Here is a 22,831-nt window from a genome sequence, read left to right as displayed (position 1 = left end):
ATGCTGGTTAGAGCGATTTCCGAATAGCCGCTGACTAAGGCTTTCGTAGCTTCAGCTCGACAAGACCAACGAGTGTCACTAAACTTTTTCAAGACCAAAAAGTGGCCGCTTTTCTTGACCGATAATTTCTCAATCAGAATTCGGTGCCGATCTGTACTGGCTGTGAAAACGTGTATGAATTCTGCACGAATTGAACAGCCGATGGACAAGAGTTGCCTTTCCCACTAAATTTAAAGAGTGACCACAACAAGGTACGAACGCCGATAAATAAGAGCCACTCATGTTTGCAGCATTGTCAAATGATTTTGATATTTCACTGATTGAATGATTGGAGTGAACAAATATAGATCAATTATTTCTGTTATTTAAGATTAATACAATTAAATAATCATGCATGTACAAAGTACTGTAGGCTGTAAGTAAAGATAAAAAATACATATCAAAGGAAAATATGTTTGCTAGCGTTTACTAGTAGAAGTATGAAATAAAAATGTTCGAAGTCTGTAAACTTAAAGAAAAAATCAGATAGCTTTCCTGTTAATTTCACTCATAAGAACATTTCTTTAGATATAACTGTCTATATCTATAACGCTTCCGCAACCAATTTCCGTTAGTTATTTGTTAATAGCACTGAAGTAGTTCATAAAGTAAATTTTCAAAATCATCACTCCTTTTCGCGCAAACTAGCTGTAGTAATATACTTGTTCTACAGTACGGTCCTTGTTGAATCGTATATGGAAGAAGTCATTTCTCTCAACAATTTTCAAGAAAGGTAACAAGGCTGATGTATCAAACGATACTGCATTCCTAAATTGTTTGAAAGAGTTGTGTGTGAAAGTGTAGCATTTCTTACTAAGATTCTCATTTGCGTACAGCAACATGGTTTTGTGAAAAAAAGATCAACCGTCACAAATCTCCTCATGTTCTCAAACATATGTTCAAACGCTCTAGAATAAGGTTTTAAAGTACTATGTGTATGCACTGACTAAGCCACGAAATTATTTTATTTAAACTTATAGCTCTTGTTTATCCAAAAGTTTTCTTAGCTTGGATCAAATAATACCTTGAAAACAGATCCTATGAGGCAAAATTTAGAAATTGTCATTCAAAACCTTTTGTTGCTCAATTTGGTGGAAAGCCATCTTGACTCTTTTCTATTCATCCTATCCATTAACAACACATCGTCATGTCTCAAGTGAAGCTCTCATTTTTGCTGATGAAATAAAGATTTTTAAAATAATAAAGTCCACCCGTGATCGCATTCTTTTACAAGCCAACTTTGATAGTTTCACATTTTGGTGTGACCTATCATTTGTATGTCACAGCGAGGTGAAATCAAATCGGTATCCGTACCGATTTGTTTATTTATATATTTATTTATTCATCAATATGAGATTAAAAAATCTACAATTAGACTACTAGATAATTGTTAAGTTAAATATAAATACTTAAAATATAACTAATAATAATTAACTTAAATAAATATATATAATTAATTTTTTCATACATAATTAAAATATAAAATCAATTGAAATGAAAATACATTAATAGTTTATTTTGCAAAGAAGATCTACTTAATTGAAAATCAAAATCAATACAATTTAAAATTAAGTTAGTTTCTTTCACACAGAGGGTTATTGGTTAATTTTTCGCGTAATTAACTCGGTTTACATCTTCTCGAAACAAAGTAGTCGAAGTTGACGCGATGGAGCATACAAATTTATAAAAGAGAACAAAAAAGGGCACTTGATGTGATATGATAAAATATCACTTATAAACATGACAGAAAACATTTTACGTCTATTTTCAAGTGATTGAATAGCTAAAAGTTGGCATCTAGTTTTGTATGATGGAGTTACGATGTTTTGAATAGTGAATCTTGTAAATGTTTGGACCATTTCAATTCTTTTAGATTGATTTTTATTGAGATTTGAGAGTAAACGTATCTTTAAAGTCTATGCTATTGCGTTTGGTAAACCCGAACATGGAATTTACTTTGGTTATACTAAATTTAATGTGCTTAACAAAGTTAAGTTTAGGGTCAAAAACTACACCATGATCTTTCTTTTCCCTTACTCTTTCTAGAACTTGATTCTCAATTTTGTATTCAAAGATGATTTCAGAAAAGTTGAGGCAAAAAGAAAAAGATTGACTTTTAGCGACATTTAAATATAATTGGTTTTTCGTGCACCATTGGGATAGTTTCGAAATACCGTCTTGTAAGAGATGACAGTCATTAATAGATTTTACGCAACGAAAAAACTTTAAGTCATCGGCAAAAAGAAGTTGACTAGAAAGGAAAATAAGTCACCTTAGGGCACCCCAGATGAAACCAAAATTGGTTTAGTTTTTCATATACCAATTTCTCGAAAAGTTTTGGAATACACCACAATTTACAAATCGGACGGTAGTTGGATATTTGCTGTTTAGACCCTGATTTGTGAATAGGGTTTAAAAAAGATTTCTTTCTTCGCCGTTCTTCAAAGAGCTATTAAAAATGATGAAAAGCTGTTTAGCTAGAGAAGCAGAACATTTTTCAAGAACAATAGGTGGAATTTCGTCTGGACCTGGTTTATTGTCATTATTTAAACTTAAGATACCATTTTCTATTTCAGAAATATTTAATTCTGAACAACCAATATCTGTCTTACATTTAAAAGACAATAACAGTTCATGCTGAACTAACATTTAAATGAGGATTCAAAATAGTGTGTGAAGGAATCACAAATACTTTATACAATTGAAAATGTTGACCCAAGGTAATTCATACACCTGGGAATCGAATTTTGTTTACTCTTGATGCGGGACCAGAATGACTTACTATTTTTTTTAGGTAAGATTCAATTGATAAAATATAATTTTGAAATAAACATTTGTTGAGAATAGGATACTACATTAAATTATTCACACAACAACTAATTTGGATTAACTCATAACTTGCAAAAGTATCAATAATTATTTCACATTCAAAATCTGAATTTACTTTAAAGTAAGAGATGTAGTTCCTCGGGATCAAATACCCATTGAATGTTTGACAGAATAAAATCTCCAAGAATAATTACATGTTCCGATTTAAGCTTTGTTAGATAGAATTCACAAGTTTTCACATGCACTTTATAAAGATCTAGTGTGCTTTTAGGCGGAATATAACATACAATAACATTTAATTTGTGATATTAGAAACTTTCCTTAACAATATTAGAAACTTTTCTTAACAATATCCAATTTTTTAATAGCGTTTTATTCGTTATATTTATACAATAAAATCTAACTTGGATGTATTTTGTTCTTAGCCAGTCATTAAAAGAAGTTAAAAGTGGGAGAGATGTAATTTTAGAAACTTTATAAAAAATTGCTGTGCACGAAAAAGTTTTCAAATTAGGCTTGGCCTTTACTGGTTTCAAATTGAACTATTAAATTACACCAAGGCTGCAGTAAATAAAATATGCATCTGTCGCTGCCAGGCTTATACATATATATACAAATTTTGATTTTGTTTACAAAAAAATAACAAAACCATTTGCATTTACTTAACTTCAATGAATCATAGAACGTTTCACCCTGTACATTTATTTTTGTTATTATTATCATTCTAAAGCATTAAAAGAATTTCGGGTGAAATTCAATGGCTCTTTGCAGTTTAAAATTTACATAAACACAAAGAAAACTTTCAAATTGAATTAAAGCCTTCGGGCCAGGCATGAAATTAAAAAAAACTTACCGTTTAAGTTGACAAGTATATTATTAAAAGTCGGTTTTTATTAAGAAAAAAATCATTTAAATATACACAAAAACGACCATACACAAATTTTAACATTTATATTGTTGGAAAAACACAATACTTTTTAGCGTTATTTCTTTTTTTTAGTACCTGTGGTAAATAAAGTGAAAATCAATCATAAATACTCTACCATAGCTTTTGAAAATGCTCCTTCATAGATGTGAAACTTAGTGTTTATTTAAGAATTATATACAAAACTTAAACGAAAACATGTACATATATATCGCATAAAAAGTGTATTAGAAGAATTTTCACACTGGAGTTTTTTATGATTTTTAAGGCCGTCTTCTTGACGAAGTTTTAAAATAAATTAAAAACTCTATCTAGTCATTCTCGGTTTATCTTTGGAACTTAATTTCAAAAATATTTTAAACTCGAGCATATCTTCACAACGAATCATATGTGTAGGACAGGGTTAAATATCATTTTTGAGTTCTAGGTATTTTAGATCTCTGTTCAATGGAACTTCTTCTATTAACAGTTTTATTTATACTTTTATTTAGCCATGTCCATGGGAATATTGATTATTTTAGATTGGATGTTATTTCTCGACATAATTTAAATAGCTGTTATGTCTATTTTTCAGTTTCAAAACTCGTGGCCATTTTTAACGTTAAAATGTTTAATATCCTCCAAGACCTTGATGTGAAAAATATGTAAAACTAAAATAAAGCGAATGAAAAGTAAAAAGTTTAATGGCTTTAAATGTAACTAACACTTTTTTTAAGTACCCGTGGCGTGATGTTTAGTGCCAGACTATCAAAGCAATTGGGTTCAAACTGCCTGTGCCTGTCTTTTTTATGGGTACTGCCTCTTGCGATGAATTGATAAATCCTCCAACATTAATTCTTGTCATGAAAAGTGGTTTCTCAAATTAGCCTAAAATATAGGTCCCCTCCATCCCTGACAACATTACTCGCACACAGGAATGGTTGAGAGTTATAAGTCACTAGGCCCTAGTTTTTAGCGGATTGTCGTACCACCTTATTTATTTTTCAACTTACTCTTTATAAAACTGTCCGCGTCCACAACATTTTAATTATGCGGATAATATTTATAACTTTTTTTAAACCGTCCATATGTTTATACGTATTTTTAAAAATTAATAAATTATTGCACATGAGATGCTATTTAAAGCAATTATTGGATGAATCTTAAAATTATTCCTTCGGAAGAAGTAAAAATGCTGCTGAACTAAGTTCTAATATCCTATTATAGACCGTCAAATTTGAGGTTCTATTAATCGAAGTTCTACGAGTATCTCAGATTTTAAATTTTAGAGACTAGAACTTGTCAATAAATTGACTGTTAATTAAAATTTATGAAAATTTGTATTATTTTTTGAGTATTGAACATATTATGAATTAACCAATGCTGTAATAAACTGGTTCAAGAGCGAAGATAAAACTAAGGGCCAACTATAATTTTCAGTTGTTTTATTTTAAAAAACTACGTCATTTTTTCTGGAATTTGGGTTTCAGATTATAAAGCTGAAGATTCTTTTAGTTGCAGACCGCGGAAATGCTATGAAAAATTTCAAACATCAATAGTTGTGCACAATTTTTCCAAGGACTGGTAAGCGTTACTTTTTTGACAATTTATCGCTCTGTTTTTTTTTTTTTTAAATTAAATTTTTTATTTTTTAATAATTTTTTCGGAAGTTATTTAGGAATTTGCCATAAAGCTGGATTGCACTAAACATTCGTATCCTAGACTTTGATGATTCTATTGCTATAATACAGACTATTCATTATTCAAAGAGACGAGTAATAGAGTCAAAATTGTTATGTTTGGTGTCGATTTGAAACTGATGAAAGAAATAAGAATACTTAATTTAACTCAAAACTTTTCTTTTAGTTTATTTTTAATTTTTCAATGATGTAATCGTTTTAATTGAACAGCTGATAAATCTGTTCTAAAAAACCTTACGTGTTCATTTGTACCTACATATCAGGACAAGCTGGTTCACAACAAAAACATGGGAAACATTCTTTTATTGAATTCAACAACTGTGTGGCATACGCACAAGTTAACCATTTTATATCTTCGTTTAAAGACATCATATAGTGGTAGTGGAATTTAATTTGATTGTATATCAAGTAAAAACTCCGAATACGACCAACGTGTTACATCTAGGTATTCATTATAAGTAATTACTTAACTCCATTACTTAACTCCATTAGCTTAAAGCATGATTCTCACTTTTTCCTTACTACAGTAGTACACCTTACATGAACTGTTCGTGTACATGTTATAGATAACGAGTTGTTGTACATTTTCTAAAAATAATAATAAAAAGAGGCTGGGATGCGACCCACACTGATAACTTCCCATTCCGTCTGTCGATTTGTCTTGCTTAAAAGTTTGTCTATATATGTACTCGTATCAATTTTTACCCAATTTGCGTACTATTTTTTGTAGATTTTATTTTTTATGAAAAACCCGACTGTTGGATTTTTATATAAAAATTACAGAATATCGAAAACAATATTTTCTGTGAAATAAAATAAGTTTGAAGGCAATATTTTTAATTTTTGAAAAGTTATTTGAGTCGAAAGTAACTTTTTACCAAGTTTTAGTATTGTTTTTTTTTTAGAGTTTCATTTTTTGTAAAAAAAAACTATCAATTCGATTTTTTTTAAAATTTGATCGAATGTTAAAAAAAATATTTCTTATAAGATAATTTTAGTTTGAAGCTAATATTTCAAATTTTTGAAAAGATATTTGAGTCGCATTTTGCAATTTTAAAATAAATTAATTAATCACTATTTTAAAGCTCTGGTTCTAAAAAAAATACTTTTGTCTACAAGAAATGTATACTTATTTTGTAGACTTGATATGATTTAAATGAAAAAAGATACTAAGTTTTAACTAATGCCACTTCGCTTTCGAGCTTAAAGTGGTACATACTAACACAAATTTGGCACTTAAAGTGTCATGGAGCTTAATTTACTCTTTAATGTTGTTATATTGTTAAGGAACCAGTCTCCATCTTTAAATAAAATATTGCATCCACTTATCCACTTATCCACTGTTTTTATTTTGTTTTTACAATCGCATCACAAAAACAAACAACAAAATATTATCAAAGTCACCAGATTGATGTTTATTTAGGATATACAAAATGTTAGAACAAAAATATACATATCTACATTCTAACTGTATAGTGTAGTTTGGATATAATGTATACATGATATGTATGAGTATCAAACATATATAAAATGTTCCAACATGATTTTTGAAGTTTAACAATTGCATGCTCTTGTTATTATTTGAATGTGAACATTTTTCCTAGAATAACATCACAAAACAATGGTTGGTCTACAAGCACTTCGTAGTAAATGAAAATGAATCCATTCCTTATATAGAGTTCTCTAGAGTGTAGAACATAATACGCTTAAGTTAGTATTATTATACTATGTGAACATGTACACTCCAATTTAACTGAATACGCACAAACATTTTTGAAAATACTTTTAACATTTTACCAAATATTGACATATATTAGGGGAATTCACGTACTAGTGCATTTAGTCTGGGAATTGCATTTGAGTGTAAATATAGGCACAACATAGTGAACGCCCGAAAAGCAAATAAAAAAGCAAGGTGTTAGTAGAAGTAGTAATTTTTTATTGAGTTTCATGTGTTCTTGCAACGATTTTTGACAGTTGTGAGAACAGCTGATTATTGTTATTTTTATTTTATGTGAAATTCAAAAGTTTATTTTGGTTTTAATATGCCGAGGAAAACTGAAAAAAAAAAACAAATTATTGATTCGCTTATAGAAGAAGCTGCTGCTCAAATTATTGATGAATTTAAGTCAATTATTCTTATACATAATTTCGGCGATTGACCACTTTTTATTCGGTTTTTCTCTTTTTAGATCAGCCATGTTGATTATTTAAATATCAGCTGATTTATTACTGTCAAAACACTGTTGCTCATGTTTGTGCATTTGTATACTTTAGGGTTTCAGCGAAGTAAATTTGCAATACTAAAGCATGTGCATATTCATATATTTTGTTAGTGCTGAGCATCTGTATGCACAAAAAATATGCAAATGCACTGATGCAAGACCATTTACACCCGATCGAGAATTCCCCTAATGTTTCATCTGCTGGTGCTAACTACTCCCTTAACATGTTACGAAAAGAATTTGAACAAAATTATCCGAAATCAACCATTCCTAAGTGTATTTATTAATGTTAAGATCAGATAAGTATTGAAAGATGCGCACATTTTTTTCCTCTGTTATTATTTACACCGAGTGAATAAGCGCGTTATCATGTTTTTAGACTAAGTTTATGGGTCAAAAAGTGTTAAATTATTAGAAAAATGTTTGTCCAAGAGTACCTTATAACCAGCTGCAGTAATTTTTAATGTAAAGTACTTAACATTAACTGTTTCATAATAACTGACAGCTTTTAATATCGCAACACCTCTTTAACAGCTGTGATGAAGCTTTTAACATTTGTTTGCTTTTTCAAATCTTGAAAATAAAAGGTTGACCCATCAGGGCCACCAAAATTAAATATTTGTATCGTCTGTTCATTTCATTTTTGATCAAAATTATGAGAGTTTTGAAAAAGCCTGATAGCATAACTTTCCGATGTTCGACTAGAATTTGTTTTGGCTCGATGGCTCGAATTTTAATTAAACTTAAAACTGTTGAGAGTCTTGAGTTTACGCCAATTTTTTTTTTCGTTAAATTATCACGTTGAAATTGCTCGTCTTCAAGCTGTCTTTGGCCAACTTTATTAGCTGGTGACCGTCCGGTTAGATCTTGGTATCAAGTCATGTCGATTTATGCTTTTGAAACACTGCTAAGTCATTTATGTAGATCTACCCATTGGTTTTAAAATTTAAGATCACTTTAAACCCTACAATTGTTGATTTAAACTAGGCAGTACATAAAAACGCTCATAAACAATGATTTAATTGTTACAACAAACCTCAACACTTGGAAAAAATGTAAAAAGTATTTTCGAAAATGTTTGTGCTTATTCAGTTGAGGCGAAGTGTATCCATAAATGAAAAATGAACATACGGATACAAGGTATACATCCACTACCGAAAGTTTGGAGTCATAATAAAAGAACGATTCATTTATCTCCAATTTTAACATACATTTTCACACAATTCAAAATTTAATTCAAATAAATCTGTTCAACTTATAAAATAATTACATGGTACAATAAAAAATATATATTTCTGCTCTACGCGGTTAAAGATCAATAATAAAATAAAAGTGCGTATACGCCTAGTGTGTCATTTCTATGTAGTTACGTGTCTAAAGTAAATACAACTTTTTGACATGCATGATAAATATATTTGCTATACATAGATATGTAATACATACACAAGCGTAATAGTAAAGTACCTTTTATGGTAGTTCTGATTGTTTTAGCTTATTTTAAAAGATGTTGACCTAATTAACAATTTAAGCTTTCCGCCTTAACTCATAAACAAAAAATAGCCAAAAAGGGCTTTTTAGTGATTTTTACTATGAAGGCTTCTTAATTGCTTTTATAACAGAAAATAAAACCAATTTTCCAAAAAAGAGACTGAACATACGTAGTCGACTAATAGAAAACAACAGCAAAGACAACAGCAATAATATTTTAATATAACTAAAATCTTAAATCCATTCTTAAAAATGTTAATCTTTGATCTAATCTACAATTGAAGAAAATTTTTAACATACCTCTTTCAATACTTTATTATGTACATATTGTTAAACTCGGCAGACGGCTTTTGTAGTCATGTTTTAAAATTAAAGAATAATACTTTTTTGTAAACTTAAATTTGCAAAATAAACAATAAATCTATCTATCTATAAACCAATGAATTATTCTAGTTTTATAAAACTCAACACAATTTTGACTTATAGAAGAATTTTAACGCAAACATGTTCAAGAATCGAAAACCCTTGTTATGTTTACGGTTGTTGGCCACTTCGTTCCTAATGAGCTTAATTTGTTGAACCCCACTTACTGTTATTTTAACCTATGATGATGTTAAAAACGCTTATTAAACCAACAAATCAGAAATTTTAATGTGATGCTATACTTTTGGCAGGAAGTGTATTGTACACATTTATGTATGTATGTTGCATGTTCACAGTCTGAATAATAAATATAAATTCAATACGATACCCTTTACTATTATAACTACGATGTCGATTTCGATTTTGATTTTTTTGTAAATATATTCCATTATCTTATTTTAAATATATACTTTAGGTTCGTATACAAGTATAGTAGATACGTGCATTAGAAAACAAATTGATTTTAATAAAATATCAGATAAATGTAAGCATGTGGGTTGATAAAGGTTGATTCGACTAATAAGATGTTACTTATGGCTACGGTGGCATTATCTTTGGTCCAGATTAGAAAACATCTAGTGGAAGGGTTTGTTAAATTTTTTGAATTAATATAAGACCTAAATTTTCTATTAAATGGAAATATGAAAAAGGGTTATTATACTTAAGCTATTTTTAAAGCCAAAATGCAGGTTTCATTCATCATTAAATATTGTATAATTTTATATGAAAAGCCTAAACATTCAAGTAAATCTTTTTTTTTTTTTAATTGAAAAATTTGAGGTTCAGTTATTTTTACTGATTTGATTATTTGAATAGCCTACAATTTGTACAGCTGTAACTTTTGAAACTGTCATCTTTTAATAGCAAGGTGGCGAACACTTAGCAGTCGCATTTGGAAAAATATTTTACTCGGCAATAGGGAAACTAGCGGAAAAGTTAGTGACTGTTTGCCAAAGAAAGCGATGGGTAGAAACGAAAACGTTTTCGTTGCTCAAAAATAACAAAGAATATTACTGTTGGAGCCCGTAGACAAAACCCTGATTTTGTCGATTTTTTTATAGATCTTTGAAATAAGGTGTTCCAAAAATAGATAATTACACCGTATATAGATTCATGTCTTAAAGTTTTTAAATTTTAGTTAACAGAAACCTAAATCCTGTGGATCACCAGCAGCGGCGTATCTTCACTGATTGGGTCCTTGGAATGCTTCAAAATGATTCTGATTTTCATCGAAAAGTCAAAGAAAACTGAAAAACAATATCTAACAATAAGTAATATTTGTTACACCTACAATAAATTTTAATACAGCTATAAGTAAGTTAAAAATTAAACATTTTACGGAATAAGTTTGTAAGTTTTAAAATAAGAAATTTCGAAGTATGCAATCCAAGTTTTTTACTTCTCATTGAAAGTTATTGTAGTCGTTCCGATTTGTAGATATTTCACTCAAATATTTATAAGGAACAATAATTATTGTCAATGGAAACTAGTTTAATTTATAATACATTAACGTGAACTTTTTGAAAAACAAAGTTAATAGACTGGTTTATTTGTTTATTTGTTTATTTAGGTTATCCAATCTACGAATTTACATTCAACAGATTTCAATTTAAGTAAATACATATATAACACAATCCAATTTATAAATACATATTATTACATATTATAAATACAATTTAAAAAAGTAATTAATTAAAGTGAATAATCGACTTATATATCTAAATTTGAATAAAACATATTAAATAAATTACAACTTGCGGAAATCGGTTCACGTTCTCCATATATAGCGTATGATGGGAATCAATTGACAAGAGCGGTCTGGCTCTTAAGGAAATTGAAGGAGCATACAGATGCAAGCAGTAAAGCAAACTCTCACAATCAATAGTTGAAGTAAAAATATCACGAATAAACATGACACTATACATTTTTCTTCTCGACTCAAGAGTTTGTATTACAAGTAATAAGCATTTCGAATTATATGAATGATGGAAACCTTCTATATTGTTTTAAAAAATATTTCGAAGAGCAAAACTGAGACATTTTTTTTAACATTTTCAATTCTCTTTTTATCAAAACTCTGTTGTAGAGCTCCAAACAACACACTTATATTCAAGAACAGGACGCACAATACCGCAGTATAAAGATTTAATGGTGTAAGGTCCTTAAATTGCAATGAGTTTCTTTTGATGAATCCAAGTAAAGAATTTGCTTTGGATACAATATAATTAATATGTAAGTTAAATTTCAATTTAAAATTGCCCAAGTCTTTGAACTTTTCAACCTCTTGTAACGGTAAATTATTTAATGAATAGTTTGGAATAATATTTAACAAAGTTCTATTGTAGGCCATACAAGCACACTTGTCAACATTTAATAACAAATTATTTGACTTGCACCAATCAACAAATGAATTTAGATCATTTCGAAGCAGAAGACAATCATTTAAATTAGAAATCCGAGAAAAGAACTTTATGTTATCCGCATACATAAGGCAATGAGAATTTTTAAGAACATTTATGAAGATCATTAATACAAAGTAAAAATATTAAAGGACCCATATGACTACCTTCTAGAACACCAGAAGTTACCTAAATATCTTTTGAGAAAAAGCCCCCGACCAAGTAAATGTGAAGAAAACCATTGAAGTAGCGGTCCATGGAAGCCATACGCTTGAAGTTTTTTTAAGAGAATGTGTGAATTAACCCTACTAAAGGCTTATACAAAGTCTGTATAAATCACATGGACGTGTTTTCGATTGTCCAGAGTATTATTGACAAAATTTGTGAATTCTACTAGATTAGTATTAGTAGACCTATCTTTACAAAAACCATGTTGATATTTACTTACATGTTGCTTTATGATAGATTTAAATTTATCTTTAACAAGGCTACCTAAAAGCTTTCGAACAACAGGTAGCTTAGTTATTGGTCTATAGTTAGTTACTTAGTTTTTTGATCCAGATCAATGATAGAGACTTTCCACTCATTCAGGAAAATACCATTGGAAATAGATTCATTGAATAGATGTAATAGCGGAACGGAAAGAGAACTTGCACAATGACAAAAAACAATAGGGAAAAATCCTATTATATCTGTAGTTTTTTTAGGTTTAAGTTTAAGCAAAGCATCTTCAATATCAGTTAAGTCAAATGATATACTAGAACAATCAAAAATAGATGGCAAGGAACTAATACATTGATAATTTATTGTTGAAGATGTAGAAGAGTCATAAATACTTTAAAAAAAACTGTCCAAACAAATCTACAATCATTTTCGGATCACTAGTTTCATTATTTCCAAAAAACATAGTTGTTGAAAATCCAGTAGTATTTCGTTTAGTTTTTATAAATTTCCAAAAAAATGTTGGAGATTGCTTGAGATTACTTTCAACAGAATGAATATAATTACAATAAAGAAATTTTAAGGGAAAAACAAACTCTTTCCTGAGACGAGAAAAAACTGCATAAGAAGCATCGGAAAGTTTTTCTTTATATTTTTTAAACGCTGCATTTTAAGCATTTTTAAATTGAATATTCTTTTATTATACCAAACAAGATGAGAGCTAACTTTTCTGTTATACATTAGTATACACTATACAATCATTTAAAACTTTGTTAAAAAAGACTTTAAAACAGTGGAAGTTTGTATGTATATTTTTATCCAGAAACTCATTTGATTAATTAATATTTTTAAAAAAATTATCATTTAAGATAAATTATGTAAATTAAATTTAGAAACCATTTTATAATTATTAAATTTGCTAAGGTTATCATGATTGTAGTTTTTAGGACAAATATCAATAGACGTATGGTGAACAGAAGTCGAAAAAAAGGGCAATTCTCCATGACAGAAGATTGTAAATCTTCAGAAATAAATACTAAATCTATAAAGAGGCTTGGATGCGACCCACACTGATAACTTCCCATTCCGTCTGTCGATTTGTCTTGCTTAAATGAAAAACTGGACTGTTTGATTTTTATACAAAAATTACTGAATATCGAAAACAATATTTTCTGTGAAATAACAAAAGTTTAAAGCCAATATTTTTAATTTTTGAAAAGCTATTTGAGTCGAAAGTAAATTTTGACCAAGTTTAGTATTGTTTTTTTTTAGTGTTTTATTTTTTGTAAAAAACTATCAATTCGATTTTTTTCAAAATTCCACCGAATGTTGAAAACAATATTTCTTATAAGATAAAATTAGCTGGAAGTCATGATCTCAAAGTTTTGAAAAGATATTTGAGTCGAAATTCAATTTTGATTAACTTTTTTTATTTTTTTTTTGGTTTTTAATTTCTTGTACAAAATTTTACTGAATGTTAAAAACAATAGTTTTTGAAAAATAAAAGTAGTTTGAAGCCAATATCTACAATTTTTGAAAAGATATTTGAGTCGAAAATCTATTTTTACCAACTTTTATACATTTTTTTAGGTTTTTATTTTTTGTAAAAAAACTGTCAATTCGGTTTTTCTCAAAATTTGTCCTAATGTTGAAAACAATATGTCTTATAAGATAAAATAAGTTTGAAGTCACAATTTCTAGGTTTTGAAAAGATATTTGAATCGATATTCAATTTTTACCAACTTTGAGTAATGTTTGTTTTAGATTTTTATAATTTATAAAAAAAATGTGAATTTGATTTTTCAAATTATATGGTATAAAATTTAATGGAAGTCGCTAGCTTTGTTGGTTTGTGGGATATGTTGGGTTTACCAAAATGTAAAAAAAAACCGCTCACTCAATTTTTGTGAGAGTCCTTCTGCATTATTATTCTTATAACAACATTTATTTGAAGTCGATATCTCTATGGTTCTGGAGGTATGCACGACGAAAAAAGCAAAAACGTACAAAAGTTCGAACGCACGTACACACGCACACACAGACATCTCTCTAAAAATATTTTATTTAGACTCTAGGGACCTTAAAACGTCAAGAAATGACAAATTTTTAAATCCGACAAATCGAACCGATTACTATAACTTCCTATGGGAAGTTAAAAAATATCTTCCAGGAGATTTTCATTTTTAAAAAAGCAGCAATTAAAATTTACGATGTATCAATGTATGATATTTTTAACTAATAGTAAACTGCATATACAATGTTTTGTATATTTCAAAACTACCGATTAAGAACGTAGATTTATGTACAAATGTCCTTCTAATTCTATCACTTGAATAATTATTTGTTGACCATTTTTAAAATTAAAAAGGTAGTGATAAGAGTAAGGGTATGATAAGACAAGCACCATCAAAATAGTTTTCTTATTTTTTTTTGAAAAGCAAATACAAATGAAAATAAAAACCGCAATGAACAATTTTGCATGTTTCACTGTCAACTTTTAAACCTAAACATGAGTAATATCTTGTGGATATGAAACCACAATTGGAAAAAGTTCTATATACTGAACGTAAAAACATACTTTTTTGATGTAAGGTTGAAACGAAAATCATTTTTGTTGCAAACAGAAATTGCTTAAAAAAGAAACATAACCAAAATTGAAATTAATTTTCAAAACTCAAAAATAAAAAGAGTTTTTTTTGTTGTTCATATATGTTGAGTATGTTCAATAATAATAATAGAGGACATATCATAGTTAAAAAAATAATTATTCACAACAAGTTTTAGTAATTTTTTCTTAGTTTCAATTTTGTCAGATGTCAAAAATGTTATTCTTCGTTCCGTTAAATTATTTTTGGAGGGAAGATCATTTTTTGTTCGTAAAATACAAGAGGTGACAATTATTTTTTTTCTGTTTTTTTTTTTAATTATAAAAAAAGCTAATTACATTTTTGTGTTCCAAATTGTACCTAGTTTGATATCGGGTCATATTATTTAATATAAAACTTATTTGAAGTCGCTAGCGTTATTGGTTTGTAAGATAATTTGGGTCAACCGAAATGTTCATCTTTGTCAAGTCATATTTTACTTTTGTTTGTGAATTGAAAAGGTAAATCATATCAAATAAATTGTGCTTAAACTTGCTGGTGTAACTCTTCTTTTTGGCAATTTTCGCTACACAGTTCTTTGTCTGACTGCTATACGTTTTCCTGCCGTTCGCGTTTTATATTTTCCTTGGTGTTCGTCTTTAATATTATTGAACGTTGTTTTTTTTTTGATTTTCTATTAAATAGTTTTGTTTAACTTACTTTTTTTGACATCCGATTCGAGGAATGACAGCACAAAATAACGAATTTGAAGGTATTACAGTATTTTTTTTTATTTGTCCTGTCAACTTAAACTTAAACTAAACTTTTTTTCAATTCACAAGCTAAAATTAAATATGACATTTGGCTGTGATAATAACAACTTAAACACATCAATTGTTATGTTTATAGTTACACCACAGATTAAGCCCAAAACTTAGGTTTAATTTTATTTAAAAATAGTATAAACTCTGGACTTGATTAATTACAACTTAGCAAGAGTTTAGTTAACATCTATGAATATGCCCCAATATGTTTAATACTTAGCAATTTACTGAGTGACTCCATGATTTCAAACCTTTATTTTCGTTTTGTTAGCTAGTAAATTGCTAATTGCCTTTTATTAAAAAAAGAGCATCCAAACTTGTCTAGGGTGTGACAGTTCGTAAAAATAAACGAAACAAATAAGCTCAAACGAAACTACTAATTGCAATTCCTAATTGTTGACTGCATTTTTACGAATAAAAAATGATTTTATCTCCAAAGCAATTTTGTGCAAAGAAAAATAACGTTTTAACATCTGTTGTTTGTTTTTATAAAAAATACAAACCTAAAAAAACATTACTCAAAGTTAGTAAAAATTAATTTTCGACTCAAATATCTTTTCAAAACTTTGAGATATTGTCTTTAAACTACTTTCATTAGTTAAATTTTACGAAACATCGAATTTATATCGAAAAATCCAAAAAAATAGTACGCGAATTTGGTAAAAATTGATGTTCGGTTCTTGATATCTCTCAAAGTAATATCATTCATCCAATTTGTAAAAATTTAAGAAATGATACTGAAATTGGTAAAAATTTGTTTTCGACTAAAAATCTATTCAACAAAACTAGATTTTCAAACTAAACTATTTCTTTATATGAAAAATATTGTTGGTAATTTTAAATTTTTTAAGAATAATTCAACTGACATTTTTTTTACCCCGACACGAAAACCTACAAACTTTTGAGCAAGACAAACCGACAGGAGGGAAGGAAGAAGCACCCCAGCCTCGTTTTATTCTAAAATTAACTTCACATCATAAACTTGCGATTCTTCTACAATACACCGTTATCAAATTTTGGCGCTTAAATTATCGTACAATCCCCTCCTTATTTTCGAATCAGACGTTTTCACATGATTTTTTTATTTTATTCCAGGTTCAATACGATACCCTGAAGCAACAAATGTGTAGCGAAATATAACACAAAACCCCAAACGAGGAGAATACTAATTCCGAAATAAATAGGTTGAACATGAAATCTACATCCTGGTTTCCTGTACTCTAAAAGAAAAACAACATCATCATCGTAATAGAAGTATCTACCCATTGACCCGTCATCGTCATTCGGATACAGAAGCTTTATATCATCTATACATACGTTTGTTTGAAAGAAGTTCGTACACGCTCGTCCTTGTACATACATATGTACGTAAGATATACATACCTTGGAGTTGTTTTGCAAATAAGAAATGGCCATTGGGACTGTGATGAAGATGGCTGTGGGAAGTTAGTCCCACGTAAAAGGTATGAAGTATGTATGTCTGTAGCTCAACCACGCAATTTTGTAGCTATGATGAAAACGTGTTATTAGCACTCTTTATAATCTCAAGAATCATTAAGAACATTCGTCACATCTCGAATTTTCATGTTTACTTTCAGTTAAAGGTATCCTTAGACCGTCTCCAGCGAATTGATTGAGGAAATTGGGATGTCATTAGAATGGATCAAATTGCTAATGCAAAGTAAGTGTGCCTGTTATATTTCTTTTTTGGTTTTATTATTATGATTAGTAGATGTTATTTTATTCGTTGAGGCGCATCTTGAAGAGAATCGTGTCCTACGAGATATGCCAAATCATTTGGGTCAAATAATAACGAATTACAAAAGAATTATGTACCTACAATAGATCTAAAAGCCAAAGCGCCGGTTCAACCTTATATTGTAGGAGTATATTAATATCATTAGAGATTAGTTTATTTATTTTCAATTAGGAAATTTAGGCTAATTATATCTGTGTACTGTACCGTAGAAATCCTTGTTAAGACATTTCTATCCGACTCTTTAGGCAACTGTGGGACATTTTGGTGTGGAAAAGAAAATTTAATAATTATTATTAATCTACTTTTAAGAAAAAAGTAAGGAGCTTTCTTTTTGCATTAAAATACAAAATTAAAAACACAAATTATTCAGTCTATATTATTAATTTAATATCTTCGATCCATCAATCAAAGTTTTTTCTCTGGAAATTTTACTATCATTCATTTCTTCACAAAGTTTTAATGGAAAACTTAGATCTCCAACTCAAATCTCATTTTAATTTAGAACTTTCGGCCCTAGAGTAGATATATATAGCAAGATTTCATTAAACAGTGAAGTACAACAACTCACATTTTTATCTTTACGGTTTCTCAGGAAAATAAGAACCAAAGATATCGGCGCAAAATTTTAAACAAAGGTTAAGGGTTTAACAATTTACTAGTAAGCAATTTTCTAAATATGTAGCATTTTAATAAGGCAGTCCAAAATTGTTAACCTTTCTTTTCGTTTTGCTACCTAGTTAATTGCTACTCGTAGTTGCCTTTTATTAAAAACCGAGTATTAAAACATGTCTAAAAAGTTACAGTTCGTGAAAATAAACAAAGCAAATACACTTAAATGAACCTATTTATTGGAATTACCAACTGTTGATTGGATCATTCCATCCACTGCTCTTATAAGAATAATTGTACAGATGTAATGTGGATTTAGAAAATTTCTAAAAGCTAAAGTAGTTAAAATCCTAATTAGGTAAATCAACTTTTAAGCTTAGTAAATTGCTAAAAATGGCTTTAACATTTCACTAAATAGTTTAAGAGTTTTCGAAATCGGTTTAGGTGGTGCTTTTATCGTCATTTAAAGTAAAAACGGATTTCTTAAATGAACAAGGGCAATTTTTCAAATGTATCTTAATTCAATCCAATGTCACTGTAGGACTCTGGTAGTAAGAAGTAATGGTGAATACAGGGGGAGGGAGTGTAATGGTCATACACCCCCTCCCCCCGGGATATTATTTTTGTTTAATTTTTGTAGCAATTCCCTTGAATTCGTATTGCATTAATTAATGTTTTTTTCTATAGTATTAGTAGTAGTAATATTTAGTAATATTTTTATACATTTTTGAGTTTAACTTAAAAGAAAGTTATGTTAAAAGATTTAAAAAACTTACAACAATAACATAAAGAGTCGTCTGTCGGGTAAGTGAAAAGATACAAATAATTTTATATTAAAGTACATTTGTAAAAAAAAAACAATTTTTGATTTTAGATAAATTTAAAGAGAAATCCTAAATTTTGAATTTTTAATGTGATGTGTACACGTTCATAGTTCACACTATTTTCAAATCAAATAAACTCTGTAAAGATTTGTTTTCTATAGCTTATGGCCACGTAAATATAACTCGAGAGTTTGTTCCAATCAGCCCTGCAATTTCCGTTAAGGGCAGCAATAATTTCAGCTTAATTTAGTCTTATCCTGAATTCTCTTTGTACGGGACACCTGCCTAGGAATTGATGTATATCTTCTTCTTCTCTACACTTGCACAGGCTACATAATGTTGATGTGTTGCCTCCACGACTTTTTCCGTTAAGTGAGATAAGATCGCATCTAGCTTTGAAAACCCATGATGGTTTGTAAGGCTCCAAGTCATCTGTTATGTATTGCGGTCGTATTGAATAATCCAACATCTTAAAAATTCGTGTGCTGTTTCCTCTTGCTCTCTGCTCTGCTTCTTGAATTTTATGCGATTTCAGTTGGTCAAGAATTTGTGAGTTATTGACAATCCAATCTCTTTCATTTGTCATGTTCTCATCCCAGTGCACGCCGAACCTGTTTCCGATCATATTAATCCCCTTAACCCAAAAAAGGAGTTACTAAGAGGATTTTGGTAGTCTCGTGTCACTGTATTCAAATATAGTCTTTTGTTCATATCTAAGGTGTAAGTCCAGTGTGTAGTAGTGCCTGTCTTCAGCTGCGGTTTCAATCGGTAATGCATACTTTGGAGTGCATGATGGTAACTTTAAGACTCTTTTCAGAAAGTATCATTGTAGCTTATCCACTTAATCCGAAGTTCCAAAACCCCACACTTGTGCTCTATAAGTTTAAATAGCTCCGCATACTGCCAAAAAGAGTTTCCATTTTGAACTGAGTTTGATATTCAACAAACAATGCCATGTCACGTTAAAACTGTTTGTTTGCTGCTGCATTTCTTTTCTCTACATGCTTAAAAAAGTTCATCTTTGGAGTGAGCAGAACACCAAGATATGTGTACTGAGGTACTATCCGAATTTCTTCTCCGTTGCAAATCCCCTTTTCCCTATTTGATAGCCTGCCACCATTTCGGAAGACCGTAATTTCCGATTTTGAGAGATTCACTTCGAGATTCCAACTGGAGCAGTACTCTTCATAATGTTCTATAATGAGTTGCAAAACCTCCACATCCTTTGCTAAGATCACCATGTCGGTAGCATATAGCAACAACCTTAAATTGAAACTGTCGATATTAAGACTTCCTCCAATAATCGCATGTAGATCATTTATATGTATATGTAGCACCCGTTGCATGATGGTTAGTGCGTTGGAAAAAAAAACAGACAACAAAATTTGAAAAACAAAAAATGTTAGATAGTTAGATTTGCTGCTGTGGTTATTCTGGTTTTAAGAAGTTTATAGGCAGAATAGGTAGTTCAAGTTAGCTTTATATTTATATTAAGGACCATATTTTAAGTAGTTTTGAAGTAAAAATAAAAAAGGATATCGATATTAATTTTTTTTTTCAAGCTTTCTAATAAATACAAAAATAAATAAAATGAATTACAGTAAAATAGATCTTAGGGCTGAAAGGCATTAAAATTAAGTATTATTGTTTAACTTAGAGTGTCCGTGTGTTACCATTAAGTTAGTTGTAAATTAGGGTTATTTAGGCTAGTATTATAAATTTTTGTCTAGCTTTAAGATAGGTTTAAGATAGAATTAATAAAAATGAATTCACGAAAAAAAGTGCGTTGGACTTAAAGTTTTTTTCACGGTACTGCCTCTTGCGAGGAACTGAAAAATTCCCCAAGAGTAATTCTTGTCAAGAAAAGTGCTTTCTCAAATTTGCCGTTCGGATTCGGCTTAAGGCTGTAGGAACTAGCCATCATGCCACGGGTACTATTTATTTGTAATACGGATAAAAATTCAATTACAACGTTAGTCGACAACGTGTGGCGGGGTCAAATTAAAAAAATGTTTGTTAAAATGCCAACTTATTTTTAACTATTAATAATAGTAAAATAACAAACCCTTCACAAGTCTATAGCTATATCGAAACTAATAGAATATTCCGAATTTACATACTCCTGAACTTTATTTTAAATATTTAGCTGATTGCCAAAATTATATCAAATTTCAAAAATGAAAAAGAGGCTGGGATGCAACCCACACTGATAACTTCCCATCCCGTCTGTCTGTTTGTTTTACTTAAAAATTTGTAATTTTTCGTGTTGGGTCAAAAAGTTTTTAGTTAAATTATTCTTAAAACTTTTAAAATTACTCGCAATATAATTTCATATAAAGAAATAGTTTAGTTTGAAAATGTACGGACATACGGTTGTACGGACCAACGGACGTACGAACGTACGTACACAGGCACGCACATAAATCTTTCTAAAAACCTTTTATTTCCACTCTAGGGACCTTGAAACGTCGAGAAATGTCAAAATTTCTAATTTGACAAATCGGACCCATTTCAATAACTTCCTATGGGAAGATAATTAAGGTATTAAGATCTAAAAAAACAAATACAAACTTTTCTCAGATATTTTTAAAGAAGCTCTAAATAATAATATAATCTAAAATCAGATTGAATCCCAATGAAATAACTGATTTTTGTATTATTTTCTTGAAATTTTAGCTTCTTCAAAATTATTGATTTTCAGTTGAACGTGAGAAGTTTGCGAAAACAAGAAAATTAAAAAGAATAATATTGAATGTTTTGTATTCCAACAAGCATGTGTCATCTTTAGAACGTATATTTCGTCATGTTTTAAGTTACAAAATAATGATGAAAGAAATACAAAATTTCTATATGCAATATGTGAATAAAAACAAGTTATGATTTTGGATCATCTTTTCCTATTTCCATCATAGATACAAGACAGGGGCTTTGCAACTCTCGAAAGGACTATATGCATAACATTTTTTGTTTTTTGAAATTCGAATCCATATACACTTGTATGAATTGTCCTTGAGTTGTGTTCATTGCAACACAGCAGGTCAAATCGAAAAACGCTTAAATTGATTGGTATACTCGTATCTCATATGTCCTACTGTTATCATTGCAATTCTAAGAAGTTGATTCACAATCAAAATAATGTCACTTTGATAAATTTGTTTATCAAATTTTTCAAGGTGGATGTTTCCGAGTAAAAATGATTGAAATGCGTGCGTACGTAATTCATGGCATATCAAATAAACTCAATAATTCAGTAGGATATTTACATTTTTTTTCTTGGTGCATTTTAAAAAATAAGCAAGGGAAGATTTATGTATTAAATACATACATTTATATTACAAATTATACCACACACGAAACATACATTTTAAAAAATGAGCCAAAAATACTGTTGCATCCATAAACATTTTAACTGGAAATAAACAAAATGCTCAATTAACGAAGGTTAAATATCTATTTATTTTAAAAATTGATGCAATATCGTAGGAATTCTTATTATATCATTAGATATATATTTCTTTTATGGGTTTACTGGCAAAGGTTTTGAAGGCCAATAAATTATAAATCCCGGAAATTGAACCAGTATTTATTTTTTTACAGGAATGAAAAGTAAGTAAAATGAAAATTGGACCAGAAAATGAAATATCAGTCGACTTGTCTTGCTTAAAACTTACAAAATATTCATAATAATATTTTGCGAGAAAAAATAATTTGAAGTAAATGCTTGAGTCGAAAAACATTTCTTATCCGTTTTTATAAGTGTTTTGTAGTATTTTGTAAAAAAG

At 29.2% G+C, this 22,831-nt stretch overlaps 1 protein-coding gene across 1 annotated transcript in view; it reads left to right on the top strand.

Moving 5' to 3' along the window:
• LOC129942585 (arrestin homolog) overlaps positions 1 to 22,831 on the top strand; it is a 66,934-nt gene that overhangs the window by 23,008 nt on the left and 21,095 nt on the right. Inside the window, exons 2-3 of the mRNA XM_056051589.1 lie at positions 16,953 to 17,320; positions 17,456 to 17,538. Coding sequence (XP_055907564.1) covers positions 17,516 to 17,538 — 23 coding nt within the window. The 5' untranslated portion in view covers positions 16,953 to 17,320; positions 17,456 to 17,515. The remainder of the gene's footprint in view (positions 1 to 16,952; positions 17,321 to 17,455; positions 17,539 to 22,831) is intronic.

Source organism: Eupeodes corollae, chromosome 1 (assembly GCF_945859685.1).
Source record: "Eupeodes corollae chromosome 1, idEupCoro1.1, whole genome shotgun sequence".
NCBI classification, from domain to species: Eukaryota; Metazoa; Arthropoda; class Insecta; order Diptera; family Syrphidae; genus Eupeodes; species Eupeodes corollae.
Note: the sequence above shows the minus strand (reverse complement) of the source record. Positions and strands in the feature narration are given on the sequence as shown.